At 39.3% G+C, this 20,812-nt stretch overlaps 1 protein-coding gene and 1 pseudogene across 1 annotated transcript in view; one reads left to right on the top strand and one right to left on the bottom strand.

The window, feature by feature from the left end:
- wdr20a (WD repeat domain 20a) overlaps positions 1-20,812 on the bottom strand; it is a 57,419-nt gene that overhangs the window by 18,348 nt on the left and 18,259 nt on the right. Inside the window, exon 2 of the mRNA XM_078234138.1 lies at positions 5,430-5,612. Coding sequence (XP_078090264.1) covers positions 5,430-5,612 — 183 coding nt within the window. The remainder of the gene's footprint in view (positions 1-5,429; positions 5,613-20,812) is intronic.
- LOC144507380 (U2 spliceosomal RNA) lies at positions 8,307-8,532 on the top strand (annotated as a pseudogene).

The raw sequence follows: 20,812 nt of genomic DNA, 5'->3' as shown, positions 1-20,812 counted from the left end.
TTAAAATGTTTTCTACATACTAACTTGCACAAAGCACAAAAATATTGAACCAAACTTTCAAATACTTACTGCCTCGAGCCAACAGGTACCAACAAATACAAATGCTGGAAGAAAAAAAAGAAACACCTCCATCCCCTTTGCACAGAATTCTCACTCTCCCTAATCTCCCAAATTTTACAAGAGCAATATACAGCAAAAAAAATGCTGAAAATACTCGGCAGGTCTGGCGACATTTGATTCCACTGCCGAACACATCATTTCCTCCCCTCACCTTTCAGGCTTCTGGCGCTGGCCAGTCTTTAAATAATCTCCCAGTACAGCCTTTCCCTTTCCATGGCACTTGCAATGCAAGTGCAGATGATGTAACGCCTATCTATGCTTCTGCCACCTCCCTTCACACTAGTCAACATCCCAAATACTCCTTGCAGGTGAAATAACAATTTATTTGTACTTCTTTCAATTTAGTATTGCAATCACCTTTGGAAACAGACTGGTATCATCTGCAGACTTAGTTAACAGCTTCGCTTCTAATCATTTGTATCCGCTGCAACAGTTTTCTTCTGGGGCCCAGTGAGTGATCTCTTGTCATAATAACATAGCTCCATCATAGCAAATTTTAGCTTTTCTGGTTTAGTAATTTTCCATCCACTTTAAGCCTTTTTCCTTGTGAATGTACTTGTGAAGCACTGTTCCAAACGTTCTGCAATCACATCTAGCGAATTCCTAATGTCAATAACGCCCATCATTCCCTTTTACCAATTGCTCTTTCAGGACAATATTCCTTTTTGGAATTGATGCAGAAAGATAGTTGCATTGATATAATCAATTTCGTTGGCTACTTGAGGCATCCTCATGAAATCCATCAAGGCGGAAACCTCATCTTCCTTTAACTTCAACAGTCCCAGAGTGTCAGACTACCTCATCAGAAATTTCCATTTAGTTTACTACTTCCTTTGCTTAACTACTGATATTGTGAGACTGCCGAAAGTCTCCCTGTGTGAATATAGAAGAATTAATTTAGTAGTCAGGAGCTAGGTATCAGATAGTAAGCTGGCTACAAAAAGAGTTTAAATGCAGCTCCTCAGGTTTGCAAAAGATCTGAATTGATGTTCCACAAGGATCAGTGCTTGGACCACTGTTGTTCCCTATTTACATCAACAAATTGGAAGCTTAATTTCAAATTTTATGGATGACACCAAATCGGAGGGCTGCAGCTAATATAGAGAAACATTGCAACGAAATAAAGGAAGATTGTAATAAACTTGCAAAACAGGTGCGTAATTGGCAGGTGAACTACAATGTAGGTAAATGTGAACTAGTACATTTTGGTAAAAATAAGGAAGCCATGCAATCCTTGGAAAACAAAATGCCTAAATAAATGTCTAAACAATATAGAGGAATGGAGGGATCTGGGAACACAGATCACTAAAAATAGTGACACAGATTGATAAGGCCACAAAGAGTAAACAAAGCATTCTGATTAGACTTTTTGAAGAGGTAACAAAAAGGGTTGATGAGGATAATGTGATTGATGTGGTGTACTTAAACTTCCAAAAGGCATTTGTTAAGTGCCACATGACAGGTTTGTCAGCAAAGTTGAAGCCCATGGAATTAAAAGAACAGTGGCAGCATGAACACGATGTTGGCTTAGTGACAGAAAACAGAAGTGAATTGTTATTTTTTTGGACCAGGACTGGACAGTGGAATTCTCCAGGGGTTGGTAATTAGGACCATTGCTTTTCTTGTTTTAAATTCATTTATGGGATGAGAGCATCACTGGTTAGGCCAGCATTTATAGCCCATCCCTCTTTGCCCCTGAGAAGGTGGTAGTGCGCTGCCTTCTTGAACCACTGCAGTCCCTGATGTATATCAGTGACCTAGACTTGGAAATGCAGGGCACAATTTTAAAACTTGCAATATTGTGAACTGTGAGGAGCATCTAAATTTGTCATTTTAACCATCTATTTCCCTTCCGCCTCAAATGCTTATTTAGCTTCTCCTTAAAAAGAGTCCTAGCCTGTCAATCCTTTCCTTATACGTATATCCATACATTTCTGGTATCATCCTTGTAAACCTCTGCATCCTGCAATGCCTCTATATAATCTTTTATTGTAATATGGCGATCAGAACTGCATGCAATAGTCAAAGTGTGGTCTACCCAAGGTTCAATACAAGTTTAGCATAACTTCCATATTTTTCAATTCAACTGTTAAGAAAAGGTTAATTAGGCATATGGGATCCTAGCTTTATAAATAGAAGCAGAGTGTACAAAAACAAGGAAGTGTTGGTGATCCTTTATAAAACACTGGTTCGGCCTTAACAGGAGTAGTATGTTCAATCCTTGCACCACACTTTAGGAAGGTCGTCAAGGCTTTTAAAGAGGGTGTAGAAAATATTTACAAGAATTGTTGTGAGGTGAGGGACTACAGTTACATGGATAGATTGGAGAAGCTGGAGTTGTTCTCCTTAGAAAAGAGAAGGTCAACAGGAGATTTGACCGAGGTGTTCAAAATCATGAGGAGGCTCGATGGAGTAGTCAGGGACAAACGTGTTCTTTTACACAGTGAACAGTTAGGATCAGAAATGCACTGCTTGAGAGTGCAGTGGAAGCAGATTCAATCATGACTTTCTATAGGGAATTATCTCAAGAGGAAGAAACAATGTGGGAAAAAGGCTGTGAAGTGGGAGAGCTGAGTTGCTTTTAGAGAGAACTGTGTTTCTAAAGGGATAGAACTGTAAAGCTGAGAAGTTATGTTTAACTTGTATAGAAAAAAAAATCATAATTACAAAGAGTGACTATGGCTCTGACTCTATTAAGGAGGGGAGGCGGTGGCATAGTGGTATTGTCATTGGACTAGTAATCCAGAGACCTAGGAACTGGATACAAATCCCACCACTGCAGATGGATAAATATGAATTCAATTTTAAAAAAATCTGGAATTAAAAGTTTAATGATGACCATGAAACCATTGTCGATTTGTCATAAAAACTCATCTGATTCATTAATGTCTTTTAGGGAAGTAAATTTATCATCTTTACCTGATCTGGCCTACATGTGCCTCCAGATCCACAGCGATGTGGTTGACTCTTTAAAAAAGAAATGCCTTCTGAAATGGCCTAACAAGCCACTCAGTCCAAGATGCCCATATCCAGTGAATTAAAAGTTTCTATACAAGTTGAACATAACTTTTTAACTTTTCAATTCTATCCCTTTAGAAACAAATGCTTTATTCATTTGATGGCCAATGTCATTTCACTTTAGTGATCAGAGACCATTGAAAGGTACGGAGGCACTGGAGAAGATGCCAAAAAGATTTACTGAAATGAAACAAGCACAGAGGTTATACCCTTCAGGGAAGGTTAAACAGGTTTTCTCTGGTAAAAGGAAAGCCAAAGAGGAGACTTCATCGAGGTCTTTACAATTATGGCTTGATCAGGTATAATTTTTTTTTTTAAATGTTCCCCTTTGCAGATGAGTGTAGAAATAGGAGTCATCTAATAAAAACAATGGAGAAATCAGGAAAAACAACTTTACCCAGAGAGTGGTTAGAACATGGAACCTGCTACTACAAGGTGTAGTAGAAAGATGTGTTGATGGGGTTAGATGAAGAGGGGCAAGAGGAGGTCTGTGCAGACAGAAACACCTATGGTCTTGTTGGGTCAAATGATCTGTTTCTGTGATGCAAATAATTTGTAGAATATTTGCTATCCCTTGATCACTTGATTTTGAGTAACCTTTTGAATGATTCAATAGTGTTACAAATTCCTCTTATCTGCTTGTTGCAGAAATGCTTTAAAAATAAATGCTTGACATTTAAGGCTCCCTGTGGCCTAACCTCATTTTTAATTTTAGGTTTTCTGACTAGCTCCTACATCTCTTTCATCTTGTTTTTTTTTTAAACACTCATCTCGCTTCATTGCGCTACCCATTACTTTATGAACAATCTATCCGTTTGCCCTTTTTCCTACATTACTTCAACTGTTGTCCAGACTGACCTTTTTCCTCTACTAACCTTCATCTTTTCTGGAGTCTGTCTTTTCTTGCAGTGCTTAGTATTCCTGAACACAAGCTCGTTTTTCTTCAATGCTTTATCCTCTGAACAGTGCTCTTCTCACTTCTTATCCTCACAAAATATGCCTCTTGTCATTTCATCTCTTCTGCCTTCCACCCCATCACAGACCACCTTTGGTTCTCCCCACTATCTCCCCTCCGCACCCACCACCCAACCCTCACCCCTGCATCTGTACTATCTTAAAAACTCTTCAACATTTTTCCAATTTTGGGAAACGAACTTCAGGAAAGATATATTGCTGGCCTTGGGAGAGGGACAGCATTGATACACCAAAATGAGACCATACTATGACTGAACATGCAAATCATCTTTTCATGGCGAGAAGTAAATTTAAAAGCTTGCAAAATCGTCCAACGAAACCCCAATTAATTATTGAATAAATACTGGGGCATAGAAGGGTTCTTTAGCTTTTAGATATCCATGACAGTGAGATGCAGCTAACTTATGAGCAAGAGAACAGAGGCTGTGTATGTGATAAAGACGATGTTGACCTTTCAAGATTGCTGCAAATATATTAAAAAGTATGGTGTCTTGTGACTTTAGTCTTTGAATAGTCTAATTTAATTTGGACAAATAAAACTATTACCAATTTGCTTGAAAGGAAATTAAATGTTCTGAACAACAACTTTTCATCCTTTGTTAATGTATACTCATCGTTCAGTAAGTTTCCTATAATTATGTATCTTGTCTTTGATATTAGTCTTCATTAACTTTTAGTTGCCATTCTTTAGCTTTTGAACACTTACCTCAAGGAGCCAAGTTAAATTACACACAGACAATAATGGGAAAATAATTTATTTTTGCAGGTATCATTATGCAAGATGGAATAGTTTTATTAGTGTCACAAGTAGGCTTACATTAATACTGCAATGGAGTTGTGAAAATTCCCTAGTTGCCACACTCCGGCACCTGTTTGAGTAGATCAAGGGAGAATTTAGCATGGCCAATGCACCTAACCAGCATGTCTTTTGGACTGAGAGGGGAAACCGGAGCACCCGGAGGAAACCCACACAGACATAGGGAGAACGAGCAGACTCCGAACTGACAGTGACGCAAGCCGGGAATAAAACCCAGGTCCCTGGTGCTGTGAGGCAGCAGTGCTAAGCGCCATGCCAGAATAGGAGTGTTGTATGGTCATCATAATGTCAGAAAATTGTAAAAGGGAGTCTGATTTTGCAATTCTATTTTTTGAGAACCACATTTACGCCTGCAGATTGCGCTTGTTTCTGAATGTGGGATAATGACCAGTTTATGATTGACAAAAGCGAATATGGATAATTTTAAAAAGTGCAAACATAGGCTGACCAACTACTGCTGCATAATGACAAGATCAAGTCCTCATCATATGATACTCACTTCCTCATTAAATAACTTGCTAGTTTCTTTCTTTACAGGGTCTATAAGTTGAACCTGTCCTGCAGAGAAGCCCACAAGTAGGGAGACACTTTCTGCTGTTGCTGTCAGATGGTTGAAGTCATGGCAGGTGGGCTGTGTTCCTTTGTATATCCGCTTGTCAATAGGTTTACTTAAATCTGCAGCCTAAGGAAGAAAAAGGCACATTCATCACATTTTTATTAGTCACTCAGATATAATCAGATTTTAATTTATAAATCTTCTAAATTTCCAATAATTTGAAAGACATTTTGCCTACTTCAATTGCATCTCCAGCATTTTCTGTTTTTAATTAAAATTCTCTAACCCCTACATGCTCCTAAGTCACAATTTTGTAATCAGAAGCTGAAATGTTACTAATGGCAATCACAAAGGGTTTAATGAGGGATGGGGGAGCAGTGCATGAGTGGAAAAAGATTTAAAATTGCTCAACAGTTATCCTAGATAGGAATTTGATTTTATATAGCACACAAACTTTAAAACTGCTTAAATTTTATGGACCATCATTATTCTTTCTTTCCCTTAACACACAATTTGGAACAAAACCAATTGTCTTGTACTGCAAATATAGTTTGCATTTTCATTGCTAGTTGCATCATTTAAAAATGGCACAGGAGTACACAGAAACTTGATTTGTTTCTCTAGACGAAGTGTGTTTAGCCAAACAATAGAAAACATTTACACTTGCGGTATGTAAAACATTGGAGTTGGTCTCAAGTATCCGTGCCCTATGGAAAGGTCCGGAAATGCTCCACACAAACTTTTATTTTAAGAAAAATCTAGGAAATTAAAAATTAGGCCAGATATTTACTCAAACCATGCCGAATGTCTATCTCCTCAATGTTAAGACAGGCTTGTGGTCAAAGATATTGGTCTTTTATCGAACAAAGTTACACAAAAATTAAGCTGATATGGTCAAACAAAGATGAGTTGGAGTTTGACTTTGTATTTTCCTTCTCCGTCATTATTTTCAATTTTTACTTCAAACTGTGAGCTGTCATAAGCACCAGCCTGCAAATTATCTTCCAATGTTACTGAATTTCCACTGCTGAAAAGTTTGACTTTGTTGACTTCAAGAAACAGGAAATGCTATCATAATAGTGAACTGCCAGGTTAAAGAAGTGATTAAAATAGTTTTTAAAAATTATTTATAATGATGCTGCTTAAAACAGCTAGAAAAGTATCAGATTTTTGAAATGAAGGTGCCGATGAGGTGAATGATTATTTATTTTCTCCAGTATTATGGTTAGCAGATTGAAGCAAATCTCCTTCATGACTGTGTTAATAGAACACATGGCTCCCAGAACTGAACTGATCCAGATCTTATCGAAGATAACACTTTGATACACATTAAATATCCCTATATAGCTGTTGAAGTACTTACTAAGTACTAGCACATAAAAATACTTTGTACATTCTCTGGAATAAAAATAATCAATTTTAATCATTAACAGAATATCAGCCATACAGTTGTAATGTTTGTGTAGTAAACACCAAGACAATTCAGGTCCAAATAACCTTGGCCACCAGCAGGCAAGTTTTGTTGATACTCAGTGATGAGTGCTTGGTATGTTGACTGCTTAGTGACATAGTGTTCCATTTTCACATTGAAAGAAGTGTAAACCAGTTCCACTGAACAAAAGAAAACCTTCTACTCAAATCTTGAAAACAGCAATGGTGGCAACAGTAGAGCAGTCTTCTCATACTAACATAAAAGCAAGCTTATGAAGTGTAGCAGCAGAGGCTATAAGGTAGGAATATCCATTTCACCCGAGTTCACAAGCTATTTAATCCAGGGGTAAACTAAAGACTGTAGAAGAAGATAAAATCTATTCATTTTTGTGGAGTGGCAACTAGGTTTGGCCATTTTCCCTTGCATTTTTGGCATCAGACAACATGAATGGTATAACAAAAGTCCTTCCCATTTCAGAAAAAAGATTTCCAGGATTTTCTACTGGAGTTCATTTGTGCTCTCATCCTCCAATATCTAATCACTACAGTGCCCATCACAATAAGCCTCTGTTTTCCAGTAGCAAATAAATTCCTTTGCTTACTGGTTTAGGGCAGTATTTTTTTTTAAACACACATCAACAAATAGAACTGTTTGGCAGAAACAATGAATGAATCCAGGATATTGGGCTCATTAAAAGGCCAGGCTTTGTAATGAAGAGTTGACAGAGCTAGTATTCTAGCTGGTGGATACCAAATGGGCTGAAGGGCAATTTCCATTGAAAAGAATCTTGTCACCTTACTGCAGTTTCAAATAGAACAAACAACAAATTGAACTGTGACCCGATTTCAAAACAAAGTTTGGAATTTGTGATGGAAAATGTGGAGATACACAATATAAAGGAGTAAACGTTCACCTTGAGGGGATAGGATGTTACCTATTATGTTAAGGCTGCTCCTTGTTTCACAAATATACTGGCAGGCTTTCAAATTTGCTTCAGTCCTGACATTTTGGCTTAAAGCACGAAAGTGAAGATGATGGTTAGAAAGCTGATAGAACCGTCGGAAATCACAAGACAAATGGTTACAGACCTCATTCTCTCTTCACAGATATTGCCAGACCTGCTGAATATTTCCAGGAGTTTCTTGTGGTTTCGTAAAAGAAAAGCAGAAGTGTATAAACACTCGCTTCTGCGCTCACAGTTTGATAGGTTTAAGAAAACCCAATTTTAACCAAGCATTGCATGTCAGTTGCTTTATATTATATGCATGATGCCAAGGTATAACATCTAAAGAGTGAATATAATGTGTGGGAGGAGGAGAAGCATGATCCCTTCATTCCCTCTGCCTACCCAATGGTTCCTCATATACTATCATTAACATCTCTACATAAAGGTTCCTCGGCCTTTTGGCTAAGATCAAGTGTAAGATCAAGTGCAATGCCTGTTCTTGTCTGTTTGGATCTAGCATGTCTCTTTTGTGGGGACCATGAATTGGATTCAATTTGAATTTTGGAGCAAGTGCAAGGAGATGGATTCGGGGCTTGCCCCTTCTACTCTGCGCACTGGCATCGTAACTCTGAGAAAGGAATACTTTTTTTTTTAAATGATAAAACTCTCCACTGTTTTCATGGCAATATTAACATTAAAGCCAAGATTTTGCATTCCAGCTTCAAACAATCATTGTTTACTGTAATCGTTCCATTCTCATGAAAGACTGGAAACTGGTCTGAGTCAGATAATTCTGGACCTGCTGCAGTACATGTAAGCAGCACATGCACAATTCAATAAAAATAGAAAATGATAGAAATACCCAGCAGGTTAGGCAGCACACGTGGAGAGAGAGAAACAATGTTGACCTATCTGGTTGATGACCTTGAATCAGAAATGGGAAAAAACATATGTAGCAGAGGCAGGGCAAGGGCCTTCAACATCGACATCCATATTTCTCTCTTCTATCAAGGAGAGTTTTCCTTGATTCCCAGTGAATTCAATTTTGCTAGAGTTCCTTGATCCCACAATTGGTCAAATGCCTTGATGTCTAGGGCAGTCATTCTCACCTCACCTTTTGAATTCAGCTCTTCTGTCCATGCTTGGACCGAGGCTGTAATAATATGTGGAGCTGGATGATCCTGTTGGAACCCAGCCGAGCATCAATGAGCACTTAAGGGTGAGGGAGCACCACTTGATCACACTGTCAACAACTTCTTCCATCATTCACTGATGACTGAGGAGAGCATATCCTGAATAGTGAATACAGTACACTAAATGAAAAATAAATCACCATTCCACCAAAAGAGGAGTGTTTAGGGCTATGGACAATGGGATATAAGGAGGCAAACGGACAAGTGTTTCATTTCCTATGCTAGCAATGGAAGACATCATGAGAAGTGCAAGGGGTAATTGAAGTGTGAGCTGGGAAGAAACCTTTGGAACGTGGTGCAAGTGATAGATGGAATTGTGAAGATGGTAGAAAATAATCTATTTACAGTGAAGGCTGGGCATGGAAATTGAGGACAAGGGAATGCTAATGTGACTCTTAAGGAGGAGGAAGATATGGGATCAGAAGTGCAGAAAGTGGGGGGGGGGGGGGGGGAAGAATATAGCCACGGGTCCTCCACCATGGTCGAGGGAATCATCAATTGAGGAAAAACGAAGAAATATTGGTAGCACTGGAATCAAAACTGGTGCCATCAAAACACATGCATTTATTATAAAATGCAAACTAATAGCCACAGATCAACTACCATTCACTTCATTTCCAAGGTCATGAATATTCAAACACGTCAAAACATTAATGGTACAATCTGTTTCATCGATACAAATGATTTAATACTTTAAACCGTGGATACAAAGGTAACACACACAGTAATTGCCACAGGATGCATTTCCATTTGGAGTTCTGCATAACAGAGACATATTGATGTTATTCTTTGCATGGTCAGGAATCTCAGCAATTGCAATTTCCTGCCAATGGCAAAATCACAATTTAGTCATTTTGCTATTGTGAAGATGTAAATTGATGTAATCAATCCTAATTTTTTGTAAGTAACAGTGTGGATATATTTCTATCCATCTGCAGCCTGTCCTACATCAGCAAAATATGTGAATGGTAGTAAGCCTACCATTAAAGCTGATCCTAAGATATCAGATGTAGGCACAACTGGTTGGATTAATACCTCAGTTATTTAGAATTCTAACAGAATATTCCAAAAGGTTGAACTAAATTATGGCAAAATTTAATAATTATGTACAAAATAAATTATATGCATTGTACAGAAGAAAATTGTAACACAACACAGCATATTAAAAAACTCAGATTGGAAGTGTAAATGGCAAATGAACTTCATTATACACAAGTCTGACGTGCATTTCACTTAGAGGAGTTAGAAGACACCTACATCTTGGGAGATAAGTGTAAATGAGGTAAAGGAGCAAGCATAGACACTCAGAAATGGCAATGCAGATTAATAAGGCCATATGAAGCACAATGGTCCATTTCCAAAGGAACAGTATTGAAAGGCAGAGAAGTTATGCTCAATTTCTTTTGATTAAACCGTTAGACTGCTTGGGAGCATTGTGCACAGTTCTGATCTCCGTAGCACAAAAATGTTCCGGAACAGGCTTGTCCAACCCGTGTCCCACAGGTCGCATCGGGTTCCTGAAGCATCTTTATGTGTTTTCCGGAGCCAGCTTTCAAACTGCCGGTCAAACAGGTGAGTTAGAGTAGAAGATTCTGCAAGGAGCTGCTCCTCAAATCATAGGCCATTCCTCTCCCATGTTTGCTCCTGATAGGTTCACATGGGATGGAGGGGCCCCCTCAAGAGATGGAAAGGCCAGCAAGTGAAAGCGAGTGTGTGGGAAGAGAGAGAGGGCGAGAGCGAGTGTGTGTGGGAGAGAGAGAGGGTGAGAGCGAGTGTGTGTGGGAGAGAGAGGGGGTGAGAGCGAGTGTGAGTGGGGAGAGAGGGGGGTGAGAGTGAGTGAGAGTGGGGAGAGAGGGGGGTGAGAGTGAGTGTGCGTGGGAGGGGGTGAAAGTGAGTGTATGTGAGAACGAGAGAGGCTGAGAGCGAGTGTGTGCGTGGGAGAGAGAGAGATGGTGGGAGAGAGTGTGTGGGGGTGAGAGAGCAAGAGCAGTTGAGGAAGATAGCATAAACATATTTAAGTTTTAGTTTACAATAACAGCCCATCCTATCCATAGATAAAAGCAAAATACCGCGGATGCTGGAATCTGAAACAAAAACAGAAAATGATGGAAAATCTCAGCAGGTCTGACAGCATCTGTCGAGCACTCTGACGAAGGGTCATCCAGACTCAAAACATTGGCTCTATTCTCTCTCCACAGATGCTGTCAGACTTGCTGGGATTTTCCAGCATTTTCTATTTTTGTTTGAGCCCATCCTACCCAACTGTTCAATACCGGTTTTTATATTCCAGACAAGCCTCCTCCCACCCTACTTCATCTCGCCCAATGAAAGCATTCTTTTCTTCCTTATCTAGTGTTTCTTCAAATGCATCTATTTCACCTCATATGTTCCGGTATTAGCAACTTCCACATTCTAACTGTACTCTGGGTGAAGAATTGTTTAACTAAAACAATTCATAGCTTCCCTTCTTGGAATCTTTACCTATGGCTATATGTTTTCCTTAAGAGATTAGAAGGACTGCTGATCCTGCATGTACACAGCTCAGCTCTCTGGCGTCCAAATGCCAATTTAAATTTATAGCTTTAGGTTAGAGCAAATGGCATGCATGGTGCTCTTTTTAACAGTTTGAAAACTTGCAAGATTGTACAATGCCAAATAGGATTTGTAATGCAGCGCTTTCAGGTTGGCAGGACCACATTTTAATTTGCCTTCCAAACAGATGCTACTGCAAACAAAACCGCAGTCCTCAATATTGCACCGCAGTGTTGACAGATTATGTGCTAGTCCCACCATGAGAAGAATCTGACGTTTGCTTCACAACAGTTGCAGCTTTATTTGAATTGCTTTCATTTGATGCATAAATTAACCAAGCATGACTTGTCCCTAACCTTTATAGAATATGTGAAAAGATTTCAAAGACAACATTCCTCCAAGTCTAGTTCAAAGCTTATGTACTGGCAGAGGCCAGTATCTCTTTTCCCCCCCACAATTAGCTGACTCCAACTTCAAAAGAAGGGGATTGATATTTCTAAACCCAAACGTCAGAAATGCTAAGTTGCTTGAAGCTACCAATCTTGCAATTGCAGAACTTGCATATATATTTGCAACAACTACTGATCATATTTGGATTTGCTGCTATGCCACACATGTATAATGAATATTTATACAAACTGTCAAAGTTTGAGAGGTGTAATGGGTTGGCATAAAGTCTTAATTCTATGACTTGGGCTCAATGACAGACCGATGGTATGCCATCTCCTCCCTCTCCTATCAAAGTCAAGAGGGAGTGTACTTCTAAAATTAGTATAAGGCACAGTAAAAGGAATTTCACTCTCCAGTCAACTTTTCTTGAGTCAGGCACACAAATGCTTTACAGAGTATCAAGTGCTCCAAGTATAAAAAGGCTCCATTTCCCACCTTTCATATCTTATTAAATGTCTTTCCTGTTAAAATCTATCACCTATAGCTCTCTTGGAAAGCAAATTATAGAATCATGAATTCTCTAGAGCAATTACTAAGGGAGCAGCCTAATTAAGAGAATTAAATGGCATCATAAAGAAAGACAAAGTTCAAGATGTTATTAAGTTATTTGAACAAAGGCCAAACTCAAAAACAGGTGCAAATGAATAGAGTTGGCATCTGACTCCTACTTTTAAAAAAAAGGAAAGCTAGCGATAGCAATTTCACACAAAGATATTATTCTGCAAAACATTAAGAACCAAATAAACTATAGTCCACTACCAATTTGAACCTGTACATTGACCTTTGAATTACAGCTAGGAAGAGGCCGAATTAATCAAAGTTTCAATAATATCTTGAGGATATAATATCATGCAACTTTACTGCTGCCACAAACATTTTTTGTTATGCATCTGCATAAGATAAGCTTTGGACAATACCCATAATAATCAAAAAATTATTCTAATTACCATAGCACTACAGGTAGCCTGAAGAAAGATGTGTGTTGAATGAAACAGAGTTTGATGGTTTGAGTTATAAGTAGAGGCTGGATAGACTGGGACTTTTTTCTCTGGAGCGTAGGAGGCTGAGGGGTGACCTGATAGAGGTCTATAAAATAATGAGGGGCATAGATAAGGTAGATAGTCAATATCTTTTCCCAAAGGTAGGGGAGTCTAAAACTAGAGGGCACAGGTTTAAGGTGAGAGGGGAGAGATACAAAAGTGTCCAGAGGGGCAATTTTTCCACACAGAGGGTGGTGAGTGTCTGGAACAAGCTGCCATAAGTAGTAGAGGCAGGTACAATTTTGTCTTTTAAAAAGAATTTAGATAGTTATATGGATAAGATGGGTATAGAGGGATATGGGCCAAATGCGGGCAATTGGGATTAGCTTAGGGGGTTTAAAAAAAGGGCAGCATGGACAAATTGGGCCAATGGGCCTGTTTCCATGCTGTAAACCTCTATGACACTATGAAACATAAAATCTAGTGGCTATTTGAGCACCACTTCTCAAAGAAAGTCTAAAATCATATTTAATCATTCTGGAGCTATCAGTGTTATAAACATAGCTAAACATAGAGCCAGACATTTAATTCAATCGTGTTTAGACAAAGTAAATTTAAATGTAATAAAGGATTTTCCTTTATGGCATGACATTTTTTTGTCTTTTCTTGATAAGGGGGCAGAAGAGGGTTGGAGCTAGAGTGGCAAAGAACAGAACCTTGAAACACAAAACAGAAAATGACAGAAACACTGGGCAGGTTAGCGTCTGGAGAGAAAAGTAAAGTCAATGTTTTAGATGTAACCCCTTCACCACCTTGTGCTTACAATAAGTCACATTTACAAGTTACTTCAAAAAGAAAATAAGTTTTTCATGAAAAAAACATGATACTGAGCCATGCTGCACCAAGGTCAGAATCAGAGTTGTTATAGTGCAGGAGGAGGCCATTCAGCCCATTGTGTCTACACCAGCTCTCCAAATAAACATTATGACTTTGGGCCATTCTCCTGCCTTTTCTCCATACCCTTGCACATTTTTTCTATTCAAATAATCATTTAATGCCCTCTTGAATGCCTCGGTTGAACCCATCTCCACCACACTTCCAGGCCTTTTCATTCCAGATCTAAACCACTCGCTGTGTGAAAAAGTTTATTCTCACATCACATTTGCTTCTTTTGCAAATCACTTGAAACCTGTGCCCTCTCATTCTCAATCCTTTTACGAGTGGGAACAGTTTCTCCCCATCTACTCTGTCCAGCCCCCTCATGATTTTGAACAGCTTTATCAAATCTCCTCTTAGCCTCCTATGCTCCAAGGAGAACAGTCCCAACCTCTCCCATCTATCCTCATAGCTGAAGTTTCTCATCCTTGGAATCATTCTTGTGAACCTCCTCTGCACTCTCTTCGATACGTTCACATCCTTCTTATAGTGTGGCTCCCAGAACTACACAATGAGCACGACCTTCTTGTTCTTATGCTCTATGCCCTATTAATAAACCCAGGATACCGTATGCTTTATTAACTGCTCTATCCACCTGCCATGCTACCATCAGTAATCTACGTACATATGCACCTACATCCCTCTTCTTCTGCACCCCTTTAAGAATTGTACTCATTTTATATTGTCTATGTTCTTTCTACCAAAATGCATCACGGAACACTTCTCCGCATTGAACTTCATCTGCCATCTATCTGCCTTTCCAAATTCTAGTCCTCTCCTCAGTTTACAATACTTCCAAATTTCAAGTCATCCACCAACTTTGAAATTGTTCCCTGCACACCAAGATGTAGATCATGAATATATATCAGAAAAAGCAAGGGTTCCAACATCAAGCCCTGGGAAACTTAACTACAAACTTTCTTCCAGTCTGAAAAATATCCATTGACCATTACTCAGCCAATTTTGTATCTACATTGCTACTGTCGTTCTACTCCATGAACTGTAACATTTCTCAAGTATGTTGTGTAGCACTGTATTGAATGCCTTCTGAAAGTCCATGTACACCACAGCAACAGCGTTATGCTCATCAGCCCTTTCTATTCCTCCAAAAAGTTAGTTAACGCGATTTCCCCTTTAGAAACCCATGCTGGCTGTTCCTAATCAACCCACATTTTTCCTTGTGACTACTACTTCAATCCCAAATAATTGTTTCTAGAAGCTTCCCCACCACTGAAGTGACTGACTTATCTGTGATTGCTGGGCTTATCCTTACAACCTTTTTGAACAGTGGCATAATGTCCGAAATTCTCTAGTCCTCTGGCATCTCCCCAGAATCTCAGGAAGACTGAAAGATTATGGTCTGCGCCCCTGCAATTTCCCCCCTTACTTCCTTCAGCATCCTTGGATGCATCTTAACCAGTCCCAATGCTTTGTCAACTTTAAGTGTCAACAAACTATCCAACATTTCCTCATTATCAATTTTGAACACTTCTGGTGACACCTCTGTCACCATGGTCTGGGTAGCGTTTACCTCCTTGGTAAAGACAGATGCAAAGTATTCATTTACTACCTCAGCCATGCTCCCTGCCTCCATACAAAAATTCTCTTTTAGATCCCTAATCAACCCTAGTCCTCCTCCTATCACCCTTTTACTATCGATATGCCTAGAGAAGACTTTGGGATTCCCCTTTGCATTGGTTACCAGTCTCTTCTCATAATCCTGCTTCGCTTCTCTAATATACTTTTTCACTTCCCCTCTGAACCTTCTGTACTCCTCTTGGTTCTGAATTATATTTTCTAATCACCTGTCATAAGCACACCTTTTCTTCTTTATCTTAATTTCTATCCCCTTTTTCCATCCAGGGAACTCTACTTTGTTTGCCCTACCTTATCCTTTTGAGGGAAATAAACATCGACAAGGTCACTTACACCAGTAACAGGTGGTTAAACATGCAATCACATTTTACAAATTCCTAATTGGCTAGTTATTGGCAAATCTTTATTGTCAATGCTTAAAAACATACATACCTTTTAACAGGACCTGGTAAGGATAATGGTTATTAATTGTAGAAGTACAAATTGTGACATTGCAAGTAAATTTGTGTTCATGTCCAAGTAACACCTAATTTATTTCATGGCTGATTGAGAGGTAGAGCAAGTTGGTGAGAATATCAAGTCACTGAAATTTTCAATGTATTCCAGATACTTGTATATTTGCCATTTGAACACAGAATAGAAAACCGTTGTTTTTTAATGTAATGTGCTTACAAACTGTGGCACAAACTATAGAACATATGAATTAGGAGAAGTAGGCCATTCGACCCCTTGTGCCTGCTCTGCCATTCAATAAGATCATGGCTGATCTGATTGTGGCTTCAACCCTACATTCTGCCTACCCCTGATATTCTTTGACTCCCTTTTCAGTCAAGAACCTATCTACCTCTGCCTTAAAAATATTCACTGACCCTGCCTCCACCACTCTCTAAGGGAAAAGCTCTCTCTCTCAAATGGGAGATCTTATTTTCAAACTGTGTCCCCTAATTCTAGTCTCTCCCACTCTACTAAGTCCTCTCAGAATCTTGTATACCATTAGTGATTTTATATCAAAAAATAATCTAGTGCTTGCAAAGTATTTTTGTGCATGAGGACATGATAAGGCATTGTACAAATAAAGTTGTTTCTTTCAAGCCAGTTTCTAACCTTGAACAGTACGAGTTTAAATGAGATGCAAAATCAAAAATACCCAAGCTGTGAAAATCTGGCATGTACAGGACAGAATTGTATGATATACCACGAACATTGTCATACCCAAGCAGGAATTTTCCCAATTTGTAATGTACGTCATCTGATTTTGCACACACAAAAAGGCCTGGCAGCAACAATTTAAATGGGAATGACGACAAGAATCATCCATAAACAAAGTTAAACTCTTTGGTCAGAAAAATATTCACATCATTGTGCAAAGAAGCAGACAATGCAAAAATTATTCACAGTACAGAGATTGCTCTTAAGGCAAATAAGTAAATTTTGGAAAAATATACTATACTTTGAATAATGCCATGATGACAAAAGTTGATATTTCCATGAGTACAACTTAAATGCTTTAATTTTAGTACATCCCTTTTAATAAACTGAGATGGACCAATATAGAAAATACGTTTTTGGCATTTTCTTTTATGATCCCAGTTGATATAATTGGACGAGAAGATCTCAGAATGGTACCCTAGCTCAATAGATCATAATGTTTTATTTATTTTAAGAAACGTGGGGGAACAGAGTCACTGGGCCACTAATTAGTTTTAACAACAAGGAAAAAAATAAATGTGAAAAGTTTGACACAATACTTTACTCCCACCTTAGCTTCACAAATATACACAGGTTTTAGGGTTAATACGTTACAAAGTATATCTTAGGCAATATAATGGTTTCAGTAGCACAGTCCCTTTAAACACACAGGCTGGCTGCAGTAAGACAACACTCCGCTCTGAACCCAAGTGAATGTCTTTGGATTTCTCCTCAAAATCCCCCCAGATGATTCTTATACAGTGAGCGACCTTGTTTCACTGAACTCTGGCTTCCACATGCTGGATTTCAAATTCAGCTCTCACAAAGACACCCTCTCAAATCTTCTTTTAAATACTTTCCTCAGTTGCTTCAGCAAGATTTCACACCTCTCCCTTCAGGTTTCCTTTGCCTCGACTGTTGCACAAACTCTTCATATTCGCTTTACCTATCAATTCATACACTGTATTAAGATGGCGTCAAAGTTTTGATTTATCTCTGAAGTCTGTTTTCCCACTTTAAATCTGCTTACTGCAGCTATCTCTAACTCAGAACATTATCTGCTATTCTCTTGATTCTCCTGAACAGTATGTTGTTCAATTTCTTGGTGTCTGTTCCTTTAACTTCAGTCTTCATAAGACAATCTTTCTGTCCTAATTCCCTGGTTATCCAGACTCTACCTGGTTCTTTGGGACATCTGCCTTTTTTCGGTCCCCTTGTACTGTCCAGCTTTTCTTTTGGCAGACCTGAAAGATGATTACTCCTCGACACCCCATCTCCAACTGCCTTGACTTCCAGTTAAACTAACAAAGGAAATGTCTTCCCTCGGGAAAGTGGCCCCTGGTTACAAAGCAACGACTTCTACTTCTACCACAGCTTTTACTTACTCTTCACGCCGTAAATTCTTTAAGTACAATAGAAGCACAGTTTGAATTGAAACCAAAACCCCACACATACCAACACCTTTGATCAGCAAGAATCTATCAGGTTTACCCTTTCTTACACAGAAACAGTAAATTAAACCCATTTAAAACTACACCTTATTTCCAATATTTGCCAGTACAAATCCCTTAAATTTCGGTTTATTTTCCTAACACATTGCTGAAACTTTTTTTTTCATGGGTATGAGCATCATTGGCGGGGCAATCATTTGTTGCACATCCCTAATTGATGTTGAGAATGTGGTGGAGAGCTGCCATCTTGAAATGCTGCAGTCCACGTGGTGTAGGGACACCGACAATGCTATTAGGAAGGGCACTCTGTTTTCTTGATCCAACAACAGTGAAGGAATGGTGACATAGTTCAAAGTAAGGTTGGTGTGCAACTTGGAGCGAAACTTGTAAGTGGTGTTGTTCCCACATGCCTGTTGCCCTTGTCCCTCTGGGTGGTAGAGGTTCGATTTGGAAGGTGCTGTCGAAGCAGGCTTGGCGAGTTGTTGAAGTGCATCTTGTAGACGTTAACACACTATTGCCATTGTACATCATTGGTGGAAGGAATAAATGTTTATGGTAGTGGTTGCGGTACTGTAATGTCCTATCTCAGGGGTTGTGGGTTTTAAACAAAAAGAAAAGATGTGGTTTGCACATGTAGATTCAAAGTAATACACAACAGATATATTTGAGGAGCTCTTGCCTATACAGAGTACAAACAAACTAAAATCGCAGCCTCTGCAACACCCTAATAACATTACCATTAAATCATGTGACTGGCTCGTAAAGCAATCATGCAACTACTTAAATATATAACAGGTGCAAAGCAGGCTGTTTTGGCCTGAATTATGTTGAGCTCCCAAGTGTTGTTAGAGCTATATTCATCACGGCAGGTAGAGACTATTCATTATAATGAATAATCTGAATTGTGCCTTGTAGATGGTGGACAAGCTTTGGGGAGTCAGGAGGTGATTTAGTCACCGCAGAATTCCCAACCTCTAATCTGGTCCTGTAGCCACAGTATTTTTAAATGTCTGGTCCAGCTATGCTTTTGCTCAATAGTAACACAAGGATGTTGATGGTACTGCAGTGGAATATCTTGGGGAGATGGCAAATTTTTCTTGTTGGGGATGGTCATCGCCGAGGATTTATGTTGCAAATGTTACATTCCACTTGTCAGGTCAAGCCTGAATGTTGTCTTGGTCTTGATACATATGGACACCAAACTGCTTTAGTATCTGAAGAGTCATTAATGGTGCTGAAATCCCACTTATGATGGAAGATTGGCCATTGATGAAGCAGATGAAGGTGGTTGGGTCTCAGACACTACCCAGTGAAACTCCTGCAGCAGTGTTCTGGCACTGCGATAATTGGTTTCCAACAATCACAATGGTGCAGACTCGATGGGCAAAATGGCCTCCTTCGACATACTAAGGATTCTATAAATATCAAAATGTATAGCAAAGGGGTTCCTGACCTTTCATGGCAGGAACCCCATTACTTCACCGGCAGTGGGGAGGGGATAATCAGAACAGGAAATTCTGAAAGCGTAAAGGCTGTTTGAGGAATCTCTGACTCTGCCACCATTCCCACCCGCCAAAAACAGGAGTGGAAAATGCCCCCCCACACCCCCCCTCACCCCATACTTTGAGAACTTTAAATTTCCCTCCTAATGCTTTTAAATTTCTTCCTGTAAGCTTTCTTGAACTCACTGTTCCACATGTTTTCCCCAAATCTGTATGACATGTACTTCTATAGTTAAATATGCCATGAAAATACAAATGCCTGTTTAAAAAATTGTGAGCCAGGATTTTTCCTTCCCAAGCCTAGGCCTCACCCATCCCACTTTAAAATTGCAGAGAGATTAGGGCAGGATAGGGCCCAGCGGGAAGGCTTCCAGAGAATTTTACACATTACCTACCCCCCCCCGACCCACCTACAAACCCACTGGTGGCTTTGTCCACTGATTGTAGGCTTGCAGCACAAAATTCCTCACAATCAGACACAAATTCACAGTATGCTGTCAAACTCAGAAATCACCAGACAGAAAGTGAAACAGTCCGTGCTGATGCAGTTCTGGGGGTGATCTTTGCAGTTTGAGGTTAAATACATTGTTGCAGGAGAGTAGCAGGAACTTGGGCTCAGTGATAGCAGTGAGGAAGAGTTGTACTGTCAACGGTGCTATCTTTCAGATAAAAGATGCTCTCTGATTCAAAGTGATTTGCAAAATAAGCAAATGCGATGCGAGGGAAAAAAACAGCGAGTGGTTTGGGTCTGAAATGCACTGCCTGGAAGTTTGGTGGAAGCAGGTTCAATTGAGGCATTCAAGAGGAGATTAGATGATTATTTGAATAGAAACAATGTGGAGGGGTACGGGAAAAAGGCAGGAGAATGGCATAAAGACATAATGCTCATTTAGGAGAGCCAGTGCAGACATCATAGGCTGAATGGCCTTCTCCTGAATCATAACAATTCTGTGAAATGTTAAATTGAGGGCCCACCTCACCTTTCATGTCAACATAAAAGATTCTGTAATACTATTTGAAGAAGAGCAGACCATATTCTCCTAATTACTGGAAATTAATTTTCACTCAACCAATATCTATAAAACAAATGATCTGGTTATATTTAAGCTGTTTGCGGATC

Source organism: Mustelus asterias, chromosome 18 (assembly GCF_964213995.1).
Source record: "Mustelus asterias chromosome 18, sMusAst1.hap1.1, whole genome shotgun sequence".
Taxonomy (NCBI): domain Eukaryota; kingdom Metazoa; phylum Chordata; class Chondrichthyes; order Carcharhiniformes; family Triakidae; genus Mustelus; species Mustelus asterias.
The sequence above is the reverse complement of the archived record's forward strand: the minus strand, read 5'-3'. Positions and strand labels throughout refer to the sequence as shown.